The 24,054-nt window shown below is 34.5% G+C and overlaps 5 protein-coding genes across 14 annotated transcripts in view; 3 read left to right on the top strand and 2 right to left on the bottom strand.

The window, feature by feature from the left end:
- ctrip (E3 ubiquitin-protein ligase ctrip) overlaps nt 1-12,098 on the top strand; it is a 36,901-nt gene extending 24,803 nt beyond the window's left edge. For 5 of the 7 annotated variants that reach the window (XM_014359603.3, XM_014359609.3, XM_089593091.1 and 2 more), the window contains 19 exons: nt 659-1,421; nt 2,711-3,270; nt 3,583-3,989; nt 4,080-4,745; nt 4,838-5,010; nt 5,076-5,253; nt 5,336-5,558; nt 5,628-5,868; nt 5,967-6,435; nt 6,515-6,703; nt 6,778-6,957; nt 7,032-7,223; nt 7,775-7,977; nt 8,076-8,498; nt 8,588-8,840; nt 8,916-9,161; nt 9,247-9,576; nt 9,674-9,992; nt 10,083-12,098. In XM_014359603.3, the coding sequence (XP_014215089.2) occupies nt 659-1,421; nt 2,711-3,270; nt 3,583-3,989; nt 4,080-4,745; nt 4,838-5,010; nt 5,076-5,253; nt 5,336-5,558; nt 5,628-5,868; nt 5,967-6,435; nt 6,515-6,703; nt 6,778-6,957; nt 7,032-7,223; nt 7,775-7,977; nt 8,076-8,498; nt 8,588-8,840; nt 8,916-9,161; nt 9,247-9,576; nt 9,674-9,992; nt 10,083-10,279 (6,212 nt within the window). In that variant the 3' untranslated portion in view covers nt 10,280-12,098. The remainder of the gene's footprint in view (nt 1-658; nt 1,422-2,710; nt 3,271-3,582; nt 3,990-4,079; nt 4,746-4,837; nt 5,011-5,075; nt 5,254-5,335; nt 5,559-5,627; nt 5,869-5,966; nt 6,436-6,514; nt 6,704-6,777; nt 6,958-7,031; nt 7,224-7,774; nt 7,978-8,075; nt 8,499-8,587; nt 8,841-8,915; nt 9,162-9,246; nt 9,577-9,673; nt 9,993-10,082) is intronic. The other 2 variants (XM_089593090.1, XM_089593089.1) reach the window with 2 other exon arrangements.
- Nucleotides 12,099-12,241: 143 nt separating this feature from the next.
- On the bottom strand, nt 12,242-13,741 carry LOC106644271 (transmembrane protein 256 homolog). Of its 2 annotated transcripts, none has more exons than XM_089593032.1 (4): nt 13,450-13,741; nt 13,041-13,200; nt 12,853-12,971; nt 12,242-12,765 (listed from the first exon to the last, which is right to left on the bottom strand). In XM_089593032.1, the coding sequence occupies exons 1-4, from the start codon at nt 13,525-13,527 to the stop codon at nt 12,622-12,624; spliced, it is 501 nt and encodes a 166-aa protein (XP_089449158.1). In that variant the 5' UTR covers nt 13,528-13,741; the 3' UTR covers nt 12,242-12,621. The 2 variants fall into 2 exon arrangements, with proteins under 2 accessions (XP_089449158.1, XP_014215186.2); XM_014359700.2 differs by having other exon boundaries at nt 12,243-12,765; nt 13,438-13,741.
- Nucleotides 13,742-14,644: 903 nt separating this feature from the next.
- On the top strand, nt 14,645-15,769 carry ubl (Ubiquitin-like protein 5). Of its 2 annotated transcripts, none has more exons than XM_089592895.1 (3): nt 14,645-14,815; nt 15,260-15,496; nt 15,590-15,769. In XM_089592895.1, the coding sequence occupies exons 2-3, from the start codon at nt 15,319-15,321 to the stop codon at nt 15,631-15,633; spliced, it is 222 nt and encodes a 73-aa protein (XP_089449021.1). In that variant the 5' UTR covers nt 14,645-14,815; nt 15,260-15,318; the 3' UTR covers nt 15,634-15,769. The 2 variants fall into 2 exon arrangements, with proteins under 2 accessions (XP_089449021.1, XP_089449022.1); XM_089592896.1 differs by lacking the exon at nt 14,645-14,815 and adding an exon at nt 15,152-15,170.
- Uck (Uridine-cytidine kinase) lies at nt 15,637-22,570 on the bottom strand. Of its 2 annotated transcripts, none has more exons than XM_089592891.1 (5): nt 22,290-22,570; nt 21,361-21,617; nt 19,787-19,932; nt 19,162-19,308; nt 15,637-16,355 (listed from the first exon to the last, which is right to left on the bottom strand). In XM_089592891.1, exons 1-5 carry the CDS (start codon nt 22,455-22,457, stop codon nt 16,240-16,242), a joined length of 834 nt encoding a protein of 277 aa, XP_089449017.1. In that variant the 5' UTR covers nt 22,458-22,570; the 3' UTR covers nt 15,637-16,239. The 2 variants fall into 2 exon arrangements, with proteins under 2 accessions (XP_089449017.1, XP_089449018.1); XM_089592892.1 differs by lacking the exon at nt 15,637-16,355 and adding an exon at nt 16,455-17,654.
- On the top strand, nt 20,331-21,297 carry LOC106644262 (uncharacterized). The gene is made up of 2 exons (XM_014359690.2): nt 20,331-20,955; nt 21,171-21,297. The coding sequence occupies exons 1-2, from the start codon at nt 20,380-20,382 to the stop codon at nt 21,234-21,236; spliced, it is 642 nt and encodes a 213-aa protein (XP_014215176.2). The 5' UTR covers nt 20,331-20,379; the 3' UTR covers nt 21,237-21,297.
- Nucleotides 22,571-24,054: the final 1,484 nt, after the last annotated feature.

The raw sequence follows: 24,054 nt of genomic DNA, 5'->3' as shown, positions 1-24,054 counted from the left end.
AACAGTTTTAATTTAATACAGTACTCAGTGCCTAATGTATATAAAAACTATTTACTCCCATAAAAGGAATATTCGATTTGTAAATTGCAACAGTCAGAGTAATACATTCATTGTATGCTCTAAAATTTTTATCTTAATTACATTAATGTGTTGAAAATTTGCAGACCATCGAATTTTTAAAGTCTTGCGAAACTCCAATTGATTCACAGCAAAAAATGAATCAGCTATTAATTGTTAATCGGTACATTTTATTGACATAGTGAGTTTTTCCCATGTCAATTAACCGTCCTTACATTTAAGGGAGCTTTATCGTTGGAGCATTCAAATTTGAAATTCCGAGATAAAATATTTTAGCGCGCATTGACCCTTTCACCCAAATCATTTTTTAATTGTTGATCCGAACTGAACCATCAAATTGCCCAACATCTATGTATTAGTATAGAACGCGCTGTCTGTATAGCTGCATCTCTCGACTGTCTTTCCTTTTGCACCATTCACAAGATAAGTACACTTTTTCCCCCCTCAGCACTTGGCTAGAATCAAGTATAAAACGATAAGCATTCTTTTCATCTAAAAATTAAGATGAGCGATAGAAAAAATTAATTAATAGACAAACAACAATAATAATCACTTGTTTGGACGTTCACTATATTCGCAGGCTCAAAGGGCGTTCAGGGTGGCAGCAGTTGTAACGTCAACGGAAGCTCGAGCTCGTCCACGCTCGGCAGCAACAGTGCCAGCAGTAGCAGCAACAACAGCGTCGTCATTGTCGGTGGCAGTGGCAACGGAGGCGGAGGCAGCGGTGGTTATCATCAGACGCTGAGTGTCAAAGCCAGCATCAGAGTGGGTAACACGGCCAGCAACTCCTCGGCGGAGAGCGGTGGTGGCGGCGGGGCCTCCTTGCACGCGGCTGCGGCGGTGCACGAGGCTGCCGGGCTAGCTGCAGCCAATTCTGGCAGCGGCTACCCCAGCCATCATCACCACCAGCAGCAGCAGCAACAACAACAACAACAACACCACCAACAGTCGCAGCCACAGCACCACCACCACCATCATCACCACCATCACGCCGTCCCGAGTAGTAGTAATAGTATTGGCAACAGCAGCGTAGCCGTCGTCGCGGCCGCTGCTGCCACATCGTCGTCGGTTTCCTCTTCCACGTCGTCCTCAGCGGCAATTGTATCGCAGCAGCAGCATCATCATCACCATCAGACGTTCAGTAGCAACGCGACGCTAGCAGCCAACTTGGCCGCTGCAGCCGCGGTGCACAGCAGTTCGCATCAACAGCCGCCCCAGCACAAACATCTGCTGCGCTCACGGGTCAAGCTTGGTAACGATCACGTCAAGGAGCTTGGCCAGGCATCCGGAAAATCCCAGGGCAAGTACCACAAGAAGGACAGCTCGTCCAGCTCTGCTTTCAGGTGAGTACTGTGTTCGATCTCGTTCATAACTTCATTTTTTTCCAATTTCAATACATACGGAGAGGAAAAAAAAAAAAAAGACTACAATTATATAATTTCAAGGTAGCGCTTGCGATTTGCTTTGAACTTTTGAATTCTAATTATAATTAATCTGCCTGACACGTGAATCGCTCGATTGAATAACGATCACCGCTGCTGATGTCTCAAATGCATTCAAACGCGTTTATTTTTTAAAATCATTAAGGTTTTCACGCGTGTTTTGTAAATTGCAAAAATCAGCTTCGATAAAAAAGAGTTTCAAAAAAATTTTTGTATAGTATTTTTATGACATTGGTAGTTCAAAGTTAGTTGCCTCGCGCGTGTTTGATGAACCAAATTGGCAACACTTGCGCGCATGTGCTTCGCTATAGACACTTATACAGTACCTATATAAATGTTGGCACTTTCAATGTTGTTGCTGCGACCTGCTTTAACTTTGGACAAACGGCTCGTTACGTTCGTGTCGATGAAATTTCCGAGATGTCCAATTATTTTCAGACGTTTTGAATTATAATAGCCATCAACGTACGTTTAAATACAACTTTATTTTATTTTTTATTCTTGGTACTAATCTTTGTTTTCTTGGCACATAAATCAATACTAGTTGAGTATTTTCCCCAACGAATTTGTATTACAATTTCTATGGTCACTCTAAATTGTATTGATCATGGATAGGCTGAATAAATTAGATGCTATAATTAATTCATTGTTTTGATTTTGAATGCCACAATCCCACAATCAAACAATAATATCGTCTTATGTAAAGAGGGGAAATTTATGCTTGTCAAAGAACAATAATGCTAATGTATTAACGACATTGATGCGCAAAGGAAATTTAATAAACAATATACTGAATTTACCAAAGATTTTCAATGTTTTATTATTTAAGAAATAAGTATGGTATTTTATCTCTTTTGCAAAAATACTGCATCTTAAAAATCAAAAGTGCCTTACTGGCTTATTTTTTCTATACTCTTATAGATCAAAGATCACATACCATTTATTTTTAGCGTTAAAGGTCGTTAACAAACCAAACTACATACGCAATCGATAGTTTATTGTCAATGAAAACAAGTTTTGTATTTCTATTGTAACTTCCATTACTACCTTTATATCGATATGAACGGTCTTTGTTTTACATTGCAACTTTTAATTATTTAAGCGATGTGAATTTTGTCATATCAAAAAAACCACCTTAACATAAGCTCAATATACAGTAACCAATCATCATGTACATCTGTGAATTACAGACACCGTTCCTCATCACGGGCTCGGAAGTCAACGCTCGAGAGCAGTGCCGGAAGCGGAGCGATCAGTGCCGGGCTCGGTTCCAGCGGTGGCAGCCACGGTATGTCAAGTAGCGACCCGTTGTCGAGCAATACTGGCGCCATTGGTAGCAACAACATGGGTGGAGCCGGAAGTGGAGTACCACCAAGTTCCTCATCGATTTCCTCATCGTCCTCCTTAGCAGGAGGTGCGTCGTCTATGACGCCACTGCCAGCACCGCCTGCGCCGGATGACGATTCTAATTCTCAAGCCAGCGGCACGGGTACTGTGAGCGCTGGTGCAGCTAGTGGAGGTCCCTCTGGACTGGCAAGCGGTGGTGCTGCCGCGGCAGCTGCTGCTGCTGCCGCGGCCGCCGCTGCAGCCGCTGCCGCAGCCGCTGACAGTGAGAGCGATGACGGCGAGGTTGGCCAACTACAGGCACTGCTGGAAGCCAGAGGTTTGCCTCCACACGTGTTTGGTGCACTCGGGCCCAAAATGCAGCATCTGCTCAACCGGAGTATGGGGAGTATGGGAGCTAGCTCAGGTAAGCCAGGGAACCAATCCTTCGATTGGCTTTGAGTAAAAAAAAAAAAAAAACTTTCTCATATAAAAAAACTTTACTCTTTAGCCGATACAACACATAAAAACGCACAAACCAACATGATCTCGTTGTCCCTAGGCGTTCTTTATTTCGTGTCAAAAGGCATCAAATAAAGTTTTTCATACCTTTTACTTTTCTCAAGTGTTTTTTTAATATTTAATAATAATCACGCAAAATAGTCACCGAAATTTTTTATACACGCACACGAATAACCATTGGCAACTGGTTTTTTTTTCGCTTTGTCCCAAAATTTAGCACATTTAGCCGCATTGTACACTACAGTTTCAGCTGCGAAAGCTCAGCAGCTTTTGACGGGCCTGCAAGCCGATGATGAAGGCGAACAGCTCCAAGCTGTCATTAGCATGGGTGAGATACTTGTGATGGGCAACGAGGATACGCTCACGGGTTTCCCGGTAAAGCAGGTCGTTGCTGCGCTCATCAATCTTTTGAGTATTGAGCACAATTTCGTGATAATGACGCATGCTTGCCGAGCACTGACCTACATGATGGAGGCGTTGCCGCGCTCTTCGACCGTCGTCGTCGATGCAGTACCCGTCTTTTTACAAAAGCTCGAGTCGATCGAGTGCATGGACGTTGCTGAGCAATGTCTCACGGCACTCGCCATGCTCTCGCGTAGACACAGCAAAACTATTCTCCATGCGGTAAGTAACTTAGGCTTTTGTTGATTCATTCACGAGATGCTTCCATTAAACTGGCTAATAAATCCTATTTTATTGTTCTTGTATGTGCAGGGTGGTGTGTCGGCGTGTTTAAAGTTCGTTGATTTCTTTAACATTACCGCACAGCGCGCAGCCCTAACGATCACAGCAAATTGCTGTCAGAACCTGCATCCTGATGATTTCCATCTCGTCACGGAGAGTCTGCAACTTCTCACCAGCAGATTGACTAACCAGGACAAGAAGAGCGTCGAGTGTGTGTGCCAAGCGTTCAGCCGGCTGATTGACAGTTTCCAGCAAGACGAGGTGATGCTATACAAAATAGTGAATACCGAGCTCTTGCAAAATCTTCAACAGCTGCTGATGATCACGCCACCGGTGAATAGCGTTGGCAACTTCATCACTGTACTGAGAATGCTGTCTGTGATATCGAATCGCTGCTCTGACCTTGCGATACTGCTGCTCCAGCAGAACATAGCATTTACCTTGAGTTATCTGCTGACCGGCTCGCTGGACGTAAAAATAGAGGATGTCGAACTCGTACCGCGTTCGCCGCAGGAGCTCTTCGAAATAACTTGTCTGATCGAGGAGCTGATGCCGCCACTGCCGACAGACGGCATCTTCAATGTAGATAGTTTACTCGATAGATCGAGCAGTCAACAAGAAACAGTGCAATGGGAGTGGCGCGATGAAAGACAGTGCTGTCATCCATTTAGCGCCATTGACTCGAGAATAATTGAGGTACTTTAATTTTCAACTAATAAATCTTCCTTGTCTTTTTTACAGTGTAACCAAGATGAGTGAACTGATTTTTTATTTTTTTCATTCTTTAGATGGCATTTCAAAATGGAGAAGATGAAATCTGTCTATCCACTCTTGGACGAACTTACACCATAGATTTAACTGTGATGAAACAAATCAATGAAGATTTAGGAGTCGCGAGAAGTATATTCCGTAGAGTAAATACTCAGCCCACTGAAGGTGATAATGCACAGTCGTCATCAAAGTAAGTACTCGTCTGTGTGATTTTTACGAGATGCGTTTTCACACTCACGTGCGTTGTTTTTTTAGTGGCCCGTGCGTTGTACCTCAGATGATAAAAATTAACGAGTGGGTTGTGAGCTTTATACGAACATTGTTTTCGGTGTTATATGAAGTCTACAGCAGTTCGGCCGGGCCAGCAGTTAAATGTAAATGTTTACGAGCGTTACTGAGAATGCTGTATTACTCTTCGAGTGATCTTCTAAAAGTGAGTATTTTTATTGAGGTATTAATTTTTTTTCCCATAGTATTGAGATTGGAAATTCAAATAACAAAAGTCTGTTTTACAGGAAATGTTGAAAAATCAAGTAGTTTCGTCTCACATTGCGGGTATGCTGGCTTCACAAGATTTGAGAATAGTCATTGGAGCTCTGCAGATGGCCAACATTCTAATGACTAGGTTACCTCAAGTATTCCGAGTTCATTTTCATCGTGAGGGAGTTTTACATCAAGTACGTCAACTAGCTGATCCAGATATTCCTCTTGGAGTATCGCCACCCAAGTGTCCTTCTGGTGAGTTTGTAATTATATTTATACCACAAGGAAATGTTTGATAGAACGTAACTCGAATTTTGTTTGTAGGTGCATTATCAAGTCCCCAACCAGGACCATCAAACACTCCTCTATCTTCCATCGCGACGTTGTCGTCCAGCAGTGCTACATCCCCCATTGCTTCACCCACAACAAATGGTAATATAATGTTCGGTGCTGTTGCCACAAGCCAAATGAAGCCAAATGTCGCTGCCACAATGGAAACTCGCAGTCGAACCGACATGAACGTCAATATAGAGGACGCATCCGCCACACCACCTAATGCTCACCTGTAAGTAGCTTCAAACATTTTTATACTGTTTTTATATTGATAAATTTTCTTTGAATAATCGTAACCACGTAGCGTTCGTATTATTACTTAAACATTAGAAATGATAAAACTTACAGAAGGATTGGCGATGTACTAAAAAGAAAACGACAGAACAAAAAGGGCAAGTTCCAGAGATTGGCGAGTACTACACCTCAGCAGCCATTGCCACAACAGCAGCAGCCTCAACAACCACAACAGCAACAGCCAGCGGAACAGTCACAATTTGCTGTATTCGCATCGAAAAATAGTAGCCGCTTCTTGGGCAACCTGAACCCCGCACGTTGGGGAAAAAAGTCCTCATCACCAAGCAATACGAGTGATAAACGCGACTCGAGCTCTTCATCCAGTCTGTCCAAGCCTTCTAGCAATCAGAGCCTAACCGGCAATAACCGTGAGAAAGCCAAGGCTTGGGTACGTGAAGAAGCCCAGCAGTTCTTAATCAGGTATCAGCTCGACTCACCATGTACGCACCCTGCCCTTACCGTGCTGTCAAGACTTACCGCAGCTATTCAACGTCTACAGTCCAATGTAAGTATCAAATTTACAAGAATAATCGTTTGTGTATTATTTTTTACGTTTAATTTCAATGTAAAATACTCTTTACCAGGATATGGAAGAAGTGTACTCAGCTCTTACTGAACTTCGTGATGTTGTTCTGGAAAGTGATATTTCGCCATTTGAAATGAATCACAGTGGTCTGATCAAAGCTTTGCTCAACTTCCTCACTACGTCAGAGGGATCTGGAAATAGATACGATCGCCTTAGGATGTTTTGGAAATTGTTTGCCGAATCTACAGTAAATAGTTTTTAACTCAAATATATTCCATTTAATTCTAATTGAGTTTATACGGTTTTTTTTCTCCTTTTTAGTTACAAAGAGATCCATCAGACTACAGTCCGGGAGCGTTTGGTGCTCTTGTGTCTAAATTAAGTAGTTGTGTGTCTCAATTAGAACAGTTCCCAGTCAAGGTGCATGATCTGCCCGCAGGATCTGGAGCTGGTAGAGGTGGGACTAGTGCTTTGAAATTTTTCAATACACACCAACTTAAGGTACTTTACTTTTTTACTTCATAACACGTGTATTCGTGTTAAAAACTTACAAAAAAAAAATATATCGGTTTCAGTGTAATCTTCAACGTCACCCTGACTGCAATAATCTTAAACAGTGGAAAGGTGGAACTGTAAAGGTGGATCCATTAGCTCTGGTTCAAACTATAGAGCGCTACTTGATGGTTCGGGGATACGGTCGGATTCGCGATGCTGATTCAATGGTCAGCGATGATGACAATAGTGAAGATAATGTAACTGAAACCTTCGTAAGTGCTTGTTTGAAAGATTCTTCAGGAGATTTTGTCATTAGACAGGATCCTCAAAGAAATTATTCAGTACACGATTCAGACGTAAATTTGCTTTTTAATACTTTTCAAGCAATATTAACATTTGATGTAAAAGATTTCATTGCTTTAAATTCGATGGTATTGGAATATTAATTGTTAGATAATTAAAAAAATTTAATTGTAACCTTCAAGTAGTCTTATTTCTTAGCCGTTGTCTAAAGTCGTAGAATATTTAACTTGAAAAATTATGACTAAAATATATGCATTTGTAGATTTCAAAGCTTATTTGTAAAATATGGACATTTTTAGATTATAGCACGTAGTAGCTAAAGTATTTGGCGACTTAGTATGATAACTGGGAAGTTTAGACCACTTTAAAGACTTTTAAAATTTTCCAAACAACTATTCTTTTAGTACTCAAAAGCTTGAGATAACTTCATTTTTTGCCCCCGTGTTTTATGGACCTGAGCCGGAAAACGTCATTAGCTACGCTGTGTTAATTTCTTTAACTTTTTATTATGTTTAATTAGGCTGTTGAAACAAATCATGGTTCGGTGAAGCACAAGTTACAATTCATAATTGGAGAAGAGATTTTACCATTCAATATGACTGTTTATCAAGCCGTAAGGCAGTTCAGTTGTCCCGGAATCGATCACTCAGAGACCGATGCAGACAGTGAACCACCTCTTGGTCATGATGCAGTTTGGGTCCAAACACACACTATATACTACAGGTAATCATTAAGTTGACAAAATATCTATTGTACAATTGATTCTGGTTTCGTGAACAATAATCATTTCAGTAAAATTTAAATTTCTCGCGTGATCTTAGGCCAGTACCAGAAGAAGAATTGTCTGCATCTTCAAAGCCTGGTTCAAGCTCGCAATCTAGCAGTCGTAAGGGAAAGGGAAAGAGTACAAAAATAAGCTCAAAGAGGAAGGAGGACTGTTTGTGGCTGGAAGGGACGATACCCCAGCAGCGTTGTCCACTTTCGCCATATTTGTTCCCAAGCTTGTCGCCTGTGGTCAGCATCAGTGATGCATCCCTTGACGGTTTATGCCTGTCGCGTCTCTTGTACGCCATGAATCGCTCCTGGAGCGTTCTATTCCCGCATACCAAGAGCTTTAGCCTACTTACGCCACATGATTTTATTAACAGTAAAATCGCGGCTAAAGCCAGCAGACAACTGCAAGATCCGCTTGTTATTATGACAGGCAATCTTCCATCATGGTTGCAACAAATTGCTTCAGTGTGGTAAGTTTGAGAAATGTTTATTATTCAACTATTTTTGGTTGATTGAATAAATTTGAGTAAAAATAAATATTTTATTCTTGTCTTTGCAGTCCATTTTTATTCCCATTCGAGACAAGACAACTACTATTCTACGCGACGTCTTTTGATCGTGATCGAGCTCTACAGCGTCTTCTCGATTCAGCACCAGAATTAAGTGGCTCTGATAGCCAAGAGCGCGTGACACCGAGACTGGATAAGAAAAAACGAACAATTTCGAGAAGTGATATTCTTAAGCAAGCTGAACAAGTTATCCAAGAGTTGGCATCGTCTAAAGCTCTGTTGGAAGTGCAATATAACAATGAGGTAAAACAATGCTGCAATATTCTAGTAATTAAAGATTATTTTTTGGGTTTTAATCATAAATAATTGTATTTTCAGGTTGGAACTGGTCTTGGACCTACCCTAGAGTTTTACGCCTTGGTATCTCAAGAACTGCAGCGCGCTGACTTGGAATTATGGCACGGTAGTTTGAGTCCTACAGAACAAGGATATGTAAATACGGTACAAGGACTATTTCCTGCACCAATCCCATGGAACACGAAAGCTTCACATCTCACTAAACTAAAGACTAAATTCAAGTTTTTGGGAAAATTCATGGCTAAAGCGATCTACGATTCGAGGATGGTGAGTTGATTTTTCAAGTAAATAATTGCATATGCAACGTTTTGATTATTTTCAGCCCCCTTAAATAATAATTTCGATTCGACAGTTGGATCTCCCATTCAGTTTAACCTTCTATCGTTGGCTATTGGGTGAAGAATATGCACTTACTTTGGCGGATCTCGCTTATGTTGATCAAGATGTGTATCGTACGCTTTGTAAATTACAAGACACAGTGAGACGGAAAGAGATTATAGAGCGCGATCAGAATTTAAGACACAACGAAAAATCTCTGCTTATAGAGGCGCTAGATTTAGATGGCTGTCATATAGCCGACTTAGGATTTGTTTTCCAACTACCCGGCTACGACAATATTGAGTTACGAAAAGGCGGTAGCGATATCAACGTTACAATTCACAATGTCGATCAATACGTAAAGGTACGACAAATAAATTTTTTGCATAAAAATGAATAGAAAAAAAAAAAAAAAAACCAATCGAAACACTTTTTTCATGTTGCGAAATTCATTGTCTTAGCTGGTGGTTCATTGGTATCTCTACGAAGGAGTCTTCCGGCAAATGGAATCTTTCCGAGAAGGTTTTGAGTCTGTTTTCCCACTCGCCCAACTACGTCTATTCTTCCCTGAAGAATTAGAAGCCGTGTTCTGTGGTCACTCACAAACGGGAGGAAAGTGGGACATTAAGACGTTATCCGATTGCTGTCGAACCGACCACGGTTACACACCAGACTCACGAGCTATACGTTTCTTGTACCACGTCATGTCTGAGTATAACAGTGAAGAGCAAAGACAGTTTATCCAGTTTGTCACTGGCTCTCCAAGGTTACCTGTTGGTGGTACGTTTCATGTTATAAACTCCTATTTTTACCAAAATCGCAATTATTCAATATCTTGAACGATTACTGATACCATTGATATTTTTTCAGGTTTTAAGAGTTTAACGCCACCTCTTACAATAGTACGGAAAACATTCGACGTGTCCTCGAAATCGGACGAATTCTTACCATCCGTTATGACATGTGTCAACTACTTAAAACTGCCTGATTATTCAACTTTGGAAATAATGCGAGAAAAGCTTAGAATAGCTGCTCAAGAAGGCCAACACTCGTTCCACCTGTCCTAGACATGGACGAGCAAGAAGCAACAGTTTTTCTTTTTTTCTTACTCCCAGCTCGGTTTGATGTCACAAAATCGCAACAAGCAATATAAATTTGTCGAAACAACTCGCATACCTGAAAATACTAATATTCATACAAGTAGCTGAAAAATTCTTGTTTTTTTTTTTTTAATACTTATTTAAACATTTCATAATATTTTCCATGCCAATTCAGCATTCATTTTTTTTCTACGCCTTAACAATTTGGAGTTGTGATAAACAATAATTTTTAATTAAAAATAAATGAAGTGAGAATAATGTTTTAATGTCAGAATGCAAGCTAAAAAAATTGAAAATTACTCATCTGACTTATTTCCTTAAGCAGGAGTAAAAAAGAAGTAGAATCTGCTGCGAGTAAAAAAATAAAGAAATAAAAAAGAAAGAAAATGATATAAGCGTTGTACATATAAAGTTTAATTATCTCGATATAGTTTGATATACACACGTCTATATAAATACTTTATATAATAGCGAACGAAAAGTTTGATTTAAAAAATAAAGTATAATAAAAAGATACCATTCTAATAATGAACCAATACTACAATTGAAAAGACGTTCTGCCTAGGTGTAACATAAAAAAAAAAATTTTATATAAATATATATATCATCGATGCAACTCGCGTGTCTCCGTGTATGACAAAGATTTCACCCATCTCTCCCAGCCCTGCTGCTCTCGTCGAGCCGATCGTTGTTGGTGTAAGAACGAGCTCGCGTTTTTCGTGGTGAGAAGCAAATATATTATAATGAAACAAAGAATGAATCACAAGGCGTGTGCTACATCGAGTTAGTACATAATTTCGATAAATAAAAAGGGCTTTGGTGAAAACCCAAGCCTAAACGTATGTAACATTAAGTATATTGACAGTGAAAGATATCGTGTCTCTTGTTCGTTGTTCTCTTTAATTTTTTTTTCTTCATCCTTTTCATTTTCTTTTTTGTAACAGATCTCTCGCGTATAAAGCCGGTGCTGCTTTGGTCAAGCGAGCAAAGGATATACGAATTTGTATACATACTTGAGCGCACGAAGTGCATTGTTCATCACAATGTTTATCATTCTGCGTATCGTCTCATGATTATTTGATACCTCTTGTAGACGGATAGTTTTTATTATTTAGTTGTGTATTAAGGGTGCAGCCAGCATCACCAGACCACAAGTTTCGTATTGAGCTTTATCGAGACATTTTATTGTAAATGTTTTTTTGTTTCATTTTTAATATTGTCATAATTTAATATTGATTTTTGATTTTTGTTTCAATGTATAACTAGTATTTACGTCCATAACATTCAAAGGAGTTTCAAATATCATTTCATGTAAAAATTTTTGAATCCATTGTAATAAAGAGCAACATTGCAGTTTACACCTTACATTATGGTCTGATGGTGAATAACGGAGTGAACAACACTTTGTATAGCCATTAATTATTTTTATTACATTTTGATTAAGAGAATCGTTACGAAAAAAAAGTACACAGTTATGTCAAAAGAATTGGAATCGTGCAAACGAAAGAGACAAGTGATACGCGCGATCGTTGTGCGAAAAAAGTTAACTTAGTTACAGTAAAAAAAATAAGTCTTAAGATCCATCATTAAGTGCATATTGGTTCTAAGTGGTGATTCACACACAAAATTTTCTTATTTAACATAAACTGTATTTATATGAATTCTTTTATCTTTTTCATTTTATTTAGCAAAAATTGGGTTTTTATGACATTTGATTCTTTTCATAAAAAAATGGAATAAAAAAATGTAAGAAATACAATACAAAATTTTTCGTAAATATTCAAAACAAATTTTATAATTTTAACATTCCGCACAACCTGCTCCTTTCTTCAGTTAAAGTTTTAAACATTTATTAGAGTCGGATGGATTATGTCAAGAAATCATATGATTGGATATATTGAATAATTTTTTTTCATTACAATTCTAAAGTTTGTTACTTTTGTTTTTAAGTACATCGGATTCGTTTGAAAAATAGTGATTAAAATATTGTATAACTAAGAGAAAAAGAAGTAATTATTATATCTTTAATTTTTTTTCACATTCATACATTTTTTTAATACAAATTATTCGTGTCTTAGCAAAACATATTTTTATATTTCTTATAAAAATAATGATTTTTATCAATAATTTATTTATTTTTAATAATAAAAATAAATAGAGGAGCTATTAAAGCATTGCTGTGATCAAATTATTTAATCAACTTTTTACAAAATAAAATTCATTTTCCATACAACATTTTACATTTAACATCAATATTGGTAAATTTACGAATAAAAACCCTTTGATAATATACGAGATCTCGAATCAGTTTATATTAGCATGGCCAACCAGCCCAAAATAAAGCAAGTACCTCCTACTGGAGTTAATCTGCTGTAACTTTTGTCCCCTGTGAACGCATAATAGTAGCAGGTACCAGAGAATAGAAGTATTCCAGCGATCAGAAGGCTACTAGTCTGAAATTAAATATTTTATACACTCCTGATACATATATATACCTTACAGATCTAATATTTTTTATGTTTCTAACATAAAAAACTTACTAAATAGGGCATTCTGCACAATGGTGATCCAAGCAAAGCTAATGTATGAACAAAGTGATATCGTGAGGCTACATCGAAGACCCTCCTCTGTTCTTGACCTTTGTCATCTGGATAGGCCTCTGCGAAATTTAAATAAACGTTTAAAAAAGAGTAGATTAAATTTTACGTATAAACTAATTAATACTAACTGTGTGATCCATAAGCTCCTAAAATCACAGCCGCAGCTCCACTAATGGCAGCTATTCTGACAAATGGTCCAGTTTGTAATGCTAACTTCCATAGTGGTTCTGGTGGAACCATTTTAACTACTTCAACTTTATTAGGACCCAAGCCCAGATAGCTAGATACCTGAGATGTTAATAGCACTGTTATTTACACTAAACAAATCAAGATACAGGTTTTGAAATATTGAATAACCGTAAACTGTTTACACTAAAAATCAATTAATCGGTAAGAACTAAATCAATCAACTACTAATAAAAGTGCACACGCTGAGACTGAGACTACTGAGAATATAAATTACACAAATAATGACAATTACCAAACAAAATAAAGAGGTTATGATAAAAATGCTTGCACACTTACGCCGCCAGCAGCTGCTTTAGCAACATTGATAGTGTTAGCACTTAATGGATTTGTAAAAAGAATATAACTAAATGTGTCATCTAATCCCATCGTTTTTTTTCAGCGATATTCCTTAAAACTAAAAGCACAAGTCAACCAACGAAAAAAATAAGAAATCCTCCCCAACAATTCAACTGAATTTGGAATAACAACTATTTATTGTCAATACTGATAGACGAGTTTGATTGTTGTCGCGTATTTCGACGTTATTCACACATTTGTTTTCATTTTCCTTCACAAATTTTAAATTTTAAGCCACTTTCAACTTTCAATACTTATAAGTTATAAGTACTTTACTCATGAGTGATGCATCATACAATTGTAAATTTCACTTTCACCTGTCATGCAGTCCTGTTCCTGTCACCTGCTGTCACACTCAAAGTATAATATACTTACCTAAGACCTAAGGCCTAAGGGTAGTAAGTAGTAAGGGTATACTTAAGTATAATACTTTTACGGGTTATTTAATTTTACGATAGCATCATACCCTATAAAAATTCATGGTTTTATTTTTTTTATTATAATTAGTGTGAAAATGAAGACAAACAAAATAATAATGGAAAAAATTTGGAGTATAGAAAAAATAAGATTCTTTATTTTTTTACTTCAAAATTTCTTAAACTTTAATTCTATGAAACTCGAAAATGAATTTTGCAATGCTGATTTTCACTTGTAAATATAGACTAAGTGATGTTTATTATTGTTAGTACTGACTGAATACAAATTAATGGTTTATTTCAACATTGTCGAGAGGTATGCTATTTTTTTTTTTTTTTTTTTTTACTTTCTACATATTTTATTTATAACAACACACATACAGTACCTACTGTGAGTGTAATAAAAACTCAATATTTCACAACTATGAACAACGTATGAACATACCGATCATTTTGTGCAGAGTACGCATTTTGAACCAAACAAAACATTCATTTAGCTTATTTATAAATATAAAATGGGTGTTTTTTCATTACGAAGAAAGAATTTAATATAACTTTATTGGTTGACGTCTAAACTAATAAATAAAAAAATTAATATTTTCTAAATACGAAATTCCCGCGTGTATATAGATATAGAATTGAAGCGCCAGTGGGGCAGTGGACAACACAACACACAAGACACAACTAGGCTGCATTGTATACGCAGCCTAATACTACATAGATATAAGTAGATATTGTTGATTGTTCTGCTTGTCATTGTCTGCGCTTCCGCCGCTGTCTTTATGTTGCAATTTGTATCAATTTGTTTGTACCTGAAACTTGAAACCCTATTGCGACAACCGTTAATAGTTGAATATTTTTATAAATAACGACTGAATTTTCACCGAGTAAACTAAATCAAGGTATTTGAATCCTGATACATGAATATCTGCTATTAAAATTCAAAATTTTTCTGATTATCAATAGGTTAATATTATATTTAACTAAAACAACTTTGCAAACTTTCATTGTAAAACTGATGAGTAATCTGTTTTGAAGCTTAAGTACAAACTTGGAAAGTCATAAATAATATATCTACGAGAAATCTTTGTTTATTTTCGAGTTTTTTGTTCAGAAGGGTTATGCATATAAACAAAATATTGATTTATACTGAAAATAAGTTACTATCTCTCATTATATCTAACAGCAACTAATTGTATGTTTGAAAGATTACCAGATTTTCTTACACAATAAATTATACTCACCATAATTTACATTGTAAGTCTTCATCGACACAAATTGTTATGTTCTATTAAAACATAAAACTTACTTATAATTGTCATATATTAACAGTTATAATTTTATAGGTAAACAAAAGGCATCTTCATCCTTTTTTTTTTTTCAAAAGCGTTTTTGTAAAGACACAATGATTGAAATCACATGTAACGACAGACTTGGTAAGAAGGTTAGAGTAAAATGTAATCCAGATGATACAGTTGGTGATCTCAAAAAACTAATAGCAGCTCAAACTGGTACTCGCTACGATAAAATTGTGCTAAAGAAATGGTACACAATATTCAAAGACCATATTAAACTACAAGACTGTATCCTTTTGAAAATATCTTAATATTTTTAATTTCAATTTAAACATATTTCTACTTAACATACAAAATTTTTTTTTTCACTCGACAATACAGATGAAATTCATGATGGAATGAATTTGGAACTCTATTACCAATAAATAATTGAACGTGGTTAAATTATTAATTTTAAGACTATGTGTAAATATTAAGTATTTTGTAACATTTTGTTAATTCATACGGTGCAAACGTCACAACCAATAAACAATTCTTTATTAAAAAAAATATATTGCTTTTATTTGTCTTCTTATTCCTACAGTTAAAAATTATTCTGTCAAATGCTTCACATTGCTTATACCATTGTTAGCTTTTATCACTCCTAGAGATCACATGCTCATAAGTAACTTCAGTATTGAATGACATTTAGTATTGGTAATATTGGTAACATCACATGAACAAATTTTTTTAACAATCTATAAAACTACAACTCTTATAAAAAAAATAACTTTTTTTACTTTTACCAACCAATCTTTGGTTTTAAGCTCTTCAAATCTTATTTCTGACGTTATCGTCATTTCTAACATCTTATATTTTTTTATTAAAATAATGGGCGCTGTGCGTATTCTAAAATAGAGTTTTACATATTTTTCTTCTAAAAATATTGTGAAAGCTAAAATTTTTTTTTTTTTTTTTTTTTCTTTTTTTTTTTCTTCAATCGTTCTATGTAAGCTTTTGCGCATTTAAACATTTTTTTTTTTATAGCAACATCAATGTGGTCTCTTCAATGTTCCATCAGAACGTATAGGACTTTCAGGTTCCATAATTTCCCTACCGCGGTTGCTTAGAAAATCTTTTATGTGCTGGACAATTAAATCAATGGCCACTGAAACAAAACGGAAAAAAAGAAGACTCATTTAATTACTTAATAAATATATTGATCAATGAAAAGGTATATTTATAAATTTTTGTTACAAATTCCAGGTATCCCTTTTTATTACATGCACTTGAACTAGTTGTACACACTTATACTACAATACTAACTGTCTCTTTTATAATTCAACATAAAGACACACAATTATGCAATTGCAGTAAAGTAAAGCCTACAAGTATGGTTTTGACTTACGTAACTAAACAACAGTTTAAAAAGTTCTATCATTTTAGATAAACTAAATTAAAAGCATACACATGGAAAAATCTATAAATGTAATTATTATGCTTCATTCTAAGAGATCAGAACCAATTAACAAATTTTGTCTATTATAAAAGTTATAAAATATTTACAAAATATGAATAAAAAAATTGTGTTGTGTTGTTAACGGAGACCCAAAAAATACATTGATTATCTCCAATATACTTAATTATGCTCAGGATATAAAATTGTAATGTATAAAAAGTTGCAATGTTTTTCTCTTATGTCTATAAAACAATTCACAGCAGAATTATGCGCTCTTTAAATAAAAATACAATTATTCGGCGATAACTTACATGTAATAAAAACATTTTACATAATTAAATGCGACTTAATGCAAAGAAAAAGCTCGAGTTGTATTATTTTAAGATAAAATATTTTTTGAACAAATTAAGAAAAATCTCAAAAAACTGTTATTTAATATAAATTGTATGTAAAATTTCAAATAAACCTTGCAAAAACTGTCAGCAATTCAAAAAATTAGCTACGCTTTTCTTAATTTGCGACCTTATTCCTTAATTGTAAACTTTCCATATCTACGCAAATATACGTACAATAGAAAGTGTATACTCTTTTTTACTTCAAAGTCCCTATCAATCCTGCATATAGAAATTTAGTCACTAAATGTAAGTGCAAATACTATGCTGCAGGAAAGAGTGTCTGGTTAAAATAGCTATGTGTGCTTCTGTTCCTTTATGCGTTATTGTTACGTGTAAAGTTATCTTTTTAAAAATTCTTTTTCATTTTTTTTCTTCTATTTTTTAATACTCCTTAAAAAGTGGTGGGACCTTTGTAATTACAAAAAAAAAAAAAAAAAAAAAAAAAAAAAATAGGTTTAATCTAATAAAGTTATCATAGAGACTGCTGCACAGGAATCGTATTATGATGTTGACGTTCGTCTAAGCTCGATGTAAGGATGCTGCCCGGATGAGGAATCGCCATTTTTAGAATGCAATATGTCCCAGATGTGGTGCACTATAAGGTCTATTGCCACTGTAATCACACAACAACCAAAAAAATACCATAGGTACGTCTAAGTTTTTTTGTTTAAAAAAACATTTTCTTGTTTCCATTGAATAAAAGGATGTACAATTTAAATTCCTGAATCCAACATTTTTTATCCGTGAAGCAAAAAACATTGTAAAGTTGTATCTTATAGTATTAATAAAAAATAACAGTTTAAGCCTATGACTATTCTACAACAAATAATTATTCGATATTACAATTTTTGCCATTGAGTTGGAATTCCTGAGAAAATTTTATTTTCAGCGCAATAAAACTATAAACAAACGAGAAACATTTGTATTATTATACAAAACTCGAACACTGATAGTTGGTCTAACATAATCGCTAGGCATCTAGGATTTATTGAACTTGAAGAATAAAAACAACATTTGATTTTTTATCTAACGGTGTATACATCAAAGCATCTATTGAATAAATTAAAATTTTGTTTTGTACAAAAAATTATATCTTCTTGTGGCTTTAGTTAATTCTTTTTCAACATCATCTTATTCCAAGTATAAAAAAAAATCATATTAAAAAATCAAAACGCAATCAAAATTTAATAAATGCGGTATTGTGAAATCGTGATTACAACTTTCTTATTTTTTAATGAATAAAACAGTGAATTAAGCAAAGAAAATACTACATTTATTCTAATTTTTTTTTTAACTCAAATCACACCTAAATGAAGTTCAATACAGTGATTATAGTCTTATAGTACTCCTCGAATACTGGGCAGCAGCCACAAGAAATTTTTTTACAATACGTTTCATAAGGTAGAATCTTGATGTACAAAAATTTTCAACTATAGTTTAAAAACTAATATGTGTAGAAAATCTATATCATGAGTGGTAAAATTATAAGAGAAGCATACCAATGGTTTAAGGAAAGAAAAAATTATATCAAATTTGTTGAAAAAAATCTAATCATGTAGCACTAGCATTTTCAAACTGCCAAAACAGATTTTCTGATAAAGCCTTTCAAATCATTCAATTCAAAAAAATTTAGTAATAGAAAAAAAAATTATTACAAGTCAACTTTACTGAAAAAAAATTTTACTTTCGTAATAAGTTGATTAATAGTATATTACACAATGTAGGTACTTGAAAAAATTTTATTAAAAAAAACTTTAAGTAGTTCAGTTTTTTAGTTACAGGACAATTAATAAATTCGAAATTCTACCTTATTTATATTTTAATAATAATATATAATTATATTTTAATATAATTATAAAAGAATTTTTTTAAAAGAGCAAACTAATAAAAAATGATAAGTGAGAATAGTTCAAATAAGTTATTATTAAGTTATTATTAAGTATGATATAAGTTATATGATGAGTAAAAGAAAAATTAAATGAAAATATTAATGCATTAGTAAAATTATTATAAATTCATGCAAGAACTATTTTACACAAAAATTAATTGTAAATTAGCACAGATTTGTTCCCTTTTTTAAGTGCAGTGCCTGATGGAAAATTATTTTTTTTAAGTCATACCTGTATTATCTGCTCCTCGTGGGATAATGACGTCAGAAAATTTTTTTGTTGGCAAGCAAAACTCCTCAAATGCTGGCTTTACGAAATTCATGTATTGATTAAGGACATAGTCTAAATCTCGTCCTCTTTCAATGATATCTCGAGGCACTAAATCATAATTCAAAAAAGTTTATTAATCGAAGCATTTTTTACGTAAATACTTATGGGAGGGCGTAGTAATTCCAATAATACTTTATATAATATTTTTGAAAATGTTAAAAATAAATCAAGTATACCATAACTTAAAAATTCAATAGCGTCAATAATATTTTATCGCTATGTATAAGTGTTGCTTACGTATTAACGGATTATAAAAACTTGATAAATAATTTTTTAAACAATATTTTACAAACCAACAGCAAGTAGATTTAAATAAATTGATCTGTCGTATTAATTGTGACAATTTTACGTTATATATTTGTAGATTCAATAAACAAAAAATACCTTTAAAACTGGTTGAGTAATAAATTAAGTTATATGAATGACACTTCTCTGGCGGACTCTACTCTCCCCCATACATATACGTATATTTAACACCATAACAATACTTTTGCAAAATTTAATGGAAATTCTTGAGAATTCCTACCTCGTCTGGCTAATCTAGTGTCGGAATCAGTGTCAACAAAAAGCTTCATGTGAAAGAGATCCCTTATCTTTGGAAAATAAAAGACTAATATCCCTTCAAACAGCACAACGTCGGCCGGATAAATCGTCGTGATCTGATCTTTTATTCTGAAACAAAGGCAAAAGTACATATTCATAAACATAGGAAGCTCATGACAGTCACATTTTTTAACTCAAAATATCTCGCAAAAAATGAAAGCACGCACGAGGATGTTGACGCTTTCCTTCGCATCACTTTTTATAACATTACATCAAGATACAGTGCAAGGTGCTTGCAAGACACCTAAAATCTTGATATTTTGTTTTCTTTACGCAAGTATAGCTTGCGCAAAAGTCAAAGCAGTCAAAGGCACGATCGAAATTTTTTGCTTACGGGTGTCTTTTACTTTTCTTTGTTTTTTACCAAACAGCTGGCAAAAAAATTAAAACATGATCCTGTTGAACTTCCTGATAGCTGGGTATAAAAACCCAAAGTCGCGTCAAGCAGAGCACAAGTTCGCCTTTGGTAATTTTAGTCTGAAGTCATCAGTCAAGTGTATTCATACGGACAAGAAGATGAACGGAAAATCGGTATTCGATAACGTGCTCGCCACCCTCGCAGTTCTGTTCTTGCTCAGCTATGGCTTCAACGGCATCGAAGCTTGTTTTCCACGGCACAACTGCACCTGCCCGCCAACAACGACTCCACAACCAACTACAACTACTACTCCCGAAATGCCACGGCAACCGTTCATAATCCAAAGACTGTTATCACAACCGCAACTGGCACCTACGGTATCGGCACAGGCTTCTCCTGTAGAGCTTCAATTTGTTAACGCTGCTCCAATCCCAGCAGCAACCCAGTACTCATTACCAGTGCATCAGCCATCAGCAGTACTGACACAGGCTCCTCATGTAGGGCTTAAATTTGTTGACTCTGCCCCAACCCCAACAATAGTAAAGTACTCATCACCACCTGCTCTGCCAATGTCATCCACTTACCATTTGGATATAGCACGAGCTCCAATTGTCGAAGAGCCACAATTCTTTATCCCTGACCAAAAAAGAGAAGTGTACACTGAAAACAGATACTTAGAACTAGAGCCCACTACATCATCTAACATTCCTCGTGCATTAACCGATACAAATCCGGTGAGATTTCTTTTTTTATCTTTACTTTATCCAACAAAAGAGCCTATATTCTCAGTCTGTAATTTTTTTTTTTCTTCTACTTAGTACTACAAACTGATCAAAACTTTTCTACAAAGTATGTGTTATACTAAGGAATATGCATTAAAAATGTGTTAATTTCTCTGTATATAATGAGTTGAACTGTAATTTATGTATTTTTTTTTTTATGTTTCTAGATTCCAGCTCCAGTTGCCGTGAATCGACGTGGGACATGTAATATCTATTGTTTCCAGTCATGTTAATTATTTTTTTGATTAATTTTTGTTTAAACTTATTTAATCAAATAAACAGCTGCATAGTCAACCTGAGTGTCCATTTCTTAAAAGCCCCAATAATATCTAATATAACAAGCATATAAATACTTACATACTGTTTGTCCTGTAATCATAAGCTGGAATTTCACATTTGTTTCCTGCTAGGATATCTTGGAGTGATTTGAGGATCAGATCATTGTCAAACGCATCTGGATGATCAAAATTATATTGTCCCTTTTCGGCTTTTATTTTTTCCGCGGGTGTCAAATCTTTGTAAAAACTGTCCTGTGATATGCATACAACTTGTCTTTCTGTGTGATCCTTGTCAACTTGGCCAAGTTTTTCCATAATCCTTTTACACACTGTTGACTAATGTAAAAAAAATACATTTATTTATAAATTCCAAAGATGTTTGTTGAAATGTATTAAAACATTTTATCACGCGAGATTTATTTTTCTCTTTTTATTGTGATAAAAATATGGTGCGAAATCAACATTTTTTCAGAGCGTAATCTAAACAAAAAATGCAGCGGAAAAACGTATTGTAAAATATGTGCGAATGTTGACAAAACATGCTTTAAAATCTCGCCACACGTACAATACAACCAAACGTTGTGTATATAAATACAATATTACTTCAACTACTAATGACACCGACTAAGGTATATAAATATTTGAATGAAATATTTCATTACCACATTTTTGATGATCAAACTGTTAGTTGCATGCATGCAACAAACGTGTGAGACCAAAATAACTTTCAAGTGTAATACTTATAGGCATAGCTATACACATGAATATAATGTATAAATAATTGTTTAAATCAGTCAAAACAAAACAATGCCATGACCACGCGATAAAAAAAAAAATTCAAGTACTGTCAATAAATAAATAAAAATCATTTTGTAGAATAGTATGGAGAATATGGGTGCACTTGTGAATAAATTTAACTAAATTACTAATACGCTCTACCCCATGAAAGCCAAAAATCACCCAATAGATTAAACTCAAATGTAATTTATTTCTGATAAAACAAGGTACCTTTCCACTGGCTGTACCACCAGCCACGCCGATCAGAAAAGTCTTGCCCTCGACACCGTTGATCTTACCATTGAAGTTTGAGGTGTTCATGCTAACGTCTGCCATGACAACGGTGGCTCGCGAAGCCGTCCGGACTATTACTGCTGCTGCAGCTGACAGCAGTCGCATAATATATTTATATGCACCACCAGTGAGACGATGGTCTTAAGGTCAGGGCTATATAAGCATGTGGGGGATCGATTGATTTTTTTTTTTTTGCACGCCGATGCACCTCTTTCTACCTAAGGTAAAACGCCCAATACTTGGACAGATTTTTCGAAACTAATTTTAACGCTCATATTCCGAAGTTAATGTGCAATACTTCCATATTTTTTAAATAATTACTTGTAATTAGGATGCCTTAGGATTATATAACACACAAAAAATGTTTTAAAATAGCTCTTAAATAATAGTTATCGTACATTTTAAAACATGTCAACTTATCGGAGTAGTTGGACAATCATTCTCGACTGTCGTAGTAGTTGGACAACCTTGAAAACCAAAAGTTGGACAATGCTGCAGTACTTGGACAAGTTGGAAAGCAGTACTTGGACAATACTAACTTAAACGATTTTACAGTTGTATAAATTACGATAAGGCACAAGTACTTATTAAAACTAAAGTATGTATTTAGATAAATACCTTATAACGAAAAAATGTTAACGAAGGGGATAAATAATAACAAATTTATTACGTAAAATTCGTAAGTAAAATTATTAATCTTTTTTCCAAAAATAATTTATTAAATGCAAGATAAATCCCTCAGGGTGCATTTTGATTTTCAACATTTTCAATTGTGAGGAATCGCACTTCTCCTTCTTGATTTGAATTTTCTTTAGAAGGAACTGCATCTCTTCAATAGCAAACGAATTATCCAACTCAATTAAGCTCTCACCTCGGTACTCAGTTTTTTCAATTATTCTATCAGTGAGATAGTGTAAAACCAATTTTACTGTTTTTTTTTTAATTTTGTTATTTAAGATTTATTTTTAATAAGACTATAATTTTTCTTACTTTTCTTTTTTGTTTTTGTTGTATGACCTCCACTTTTGTTCTTTTTCATTATTTTATATTTTTTTAAAAACATTTTTCCTCTTTTCAGAACCCATACTTCATCTGTATTTACAGTGAATTGGAGGTTAACTTTTAAAAATGTTGAAAAAACAATTTTCTTAAAGCGGTGCACCCCTTAACAACAAAACTGATTAGTAAAGTGTTTTTTTTCTACAAAGTACTTCACTTTTTATACACTTTTGTTTAAAAAATTCGCATAAAAGATTAACTACGTTAAAAGGTAAACAACTTTGATTGTATGTCCATGTACTGGCTACGACGTTTTTGTGCCTATGACCTGAAGTTGGACAAGAGCTCCACGTCTGTCCAACTACTACGAAATCGTGAGGTGTACTTGGACAGCTAATTTTACATTATAAAAATTTTTTTTGTCCACGATTACATTAGAAATATTGTTAATTAATGTAAAAGTTGTAAAATAATACCATACAGCATTTATACAAATGCATTGGATTAATTTTAACGAGCATTACCTATTATCAAAATCATAGAAAACGGAGAAAAATTATCGCAGTCTTATGGCGCCTACGGTGAAATTTAGAATCATTCGCATGTATTAAATGTTGCTGAAATTTTTTTAAAAATTCAAGTATATCATCAATAATAATCATAGCAATATTAATCTATTACGTTTTTTAAAATATCTCTTTTT

Source organism: Copidosoma floridanum, unplaced genomic scaffold (assembly GCF_036245765.1).
Source record: "Copidosoma floridanum isolate Cflo_tuat_1 unplaced genomic scaffold, Cflo_Japanese_pri ptg000019l, whole genome shotgun sequence".
Classification (NCBI taxonomy): Eukaryota; Metazoa; Arthropoda; class Insecta; order Hymenoptera; family Encyrtidae; genus Copidosoma; species Copidosoma floridanum.
This window is presented reverse-complemented; position numbering and strand designations above follow the sequence as displayed.

Coding starts and splice junctions, on each gene's coding strand:
- LOC106644271 (XM_014359700.2), bottom strand. CDS start 13,527: ATGGGATTAGATGACACATTTAGTTATATTCTTTTTACAAATCCATTA. Junction 12,972..13,040: donor AGGAGCTTATGGATCACACA/GTTAGTATTAAT, acceptor TAAATTTCGCAG/AGGCCTATCCAGATGACAAA. Junction 12,766..12,852: donor TGTGCAGAATGCCCTATTTA/GTAAGTTTTTTA, acceptor ATTTAATTTCAG/ACTAGTAGCCTTCTGATCGC.
- LOC106644262 (XM_014359690.2), top strand. CDS start 20,380: ATGAACGGAAAATCGGTATTCGATAACGTGCTCGCCACCCTCGCAGTT. Junction 20,956..21,170: donor CATTAACCGATACAAATCCG/GTGAGATTTCTT, acceptor TTATGTTTCTAG/ATTCCAGCTCCAGTTGCCGT.
- Uck (XM_089592891.1), bottom strand. CDS start 22,457: ATGCGACTGCTGTCAGCTGCAGCAGCAGTAATAGTCCGGACGGCTTCG. Junction 21,618..22,289: donor GTGGTACAGCCAGTGGAAAG/GTACCTTGTTTT, acceptor TTTTTACATTAG/TCAACAGTGTGTAAAAGGAT. Junction 19,933..21,360: donor GATTACAGGACAAACAGTAT/GTAAGTATTTAT, acceptor CCTTTGTTTCAG/AATAAAAGATCAGATCACGA.
- ubl (XM_089592895.1), top strand. CDS start 15,319: ATGATTGAAATCACATGTAACGACAGACTTGGTAAGAAGGTTAGAGTA. Junction 15,497..15,589: donor CCATATTAAACTACAAGACT/GTATCCTTTTGA, acceptor TCGACAATACAG/ATGAAATTCATGATGGAATG.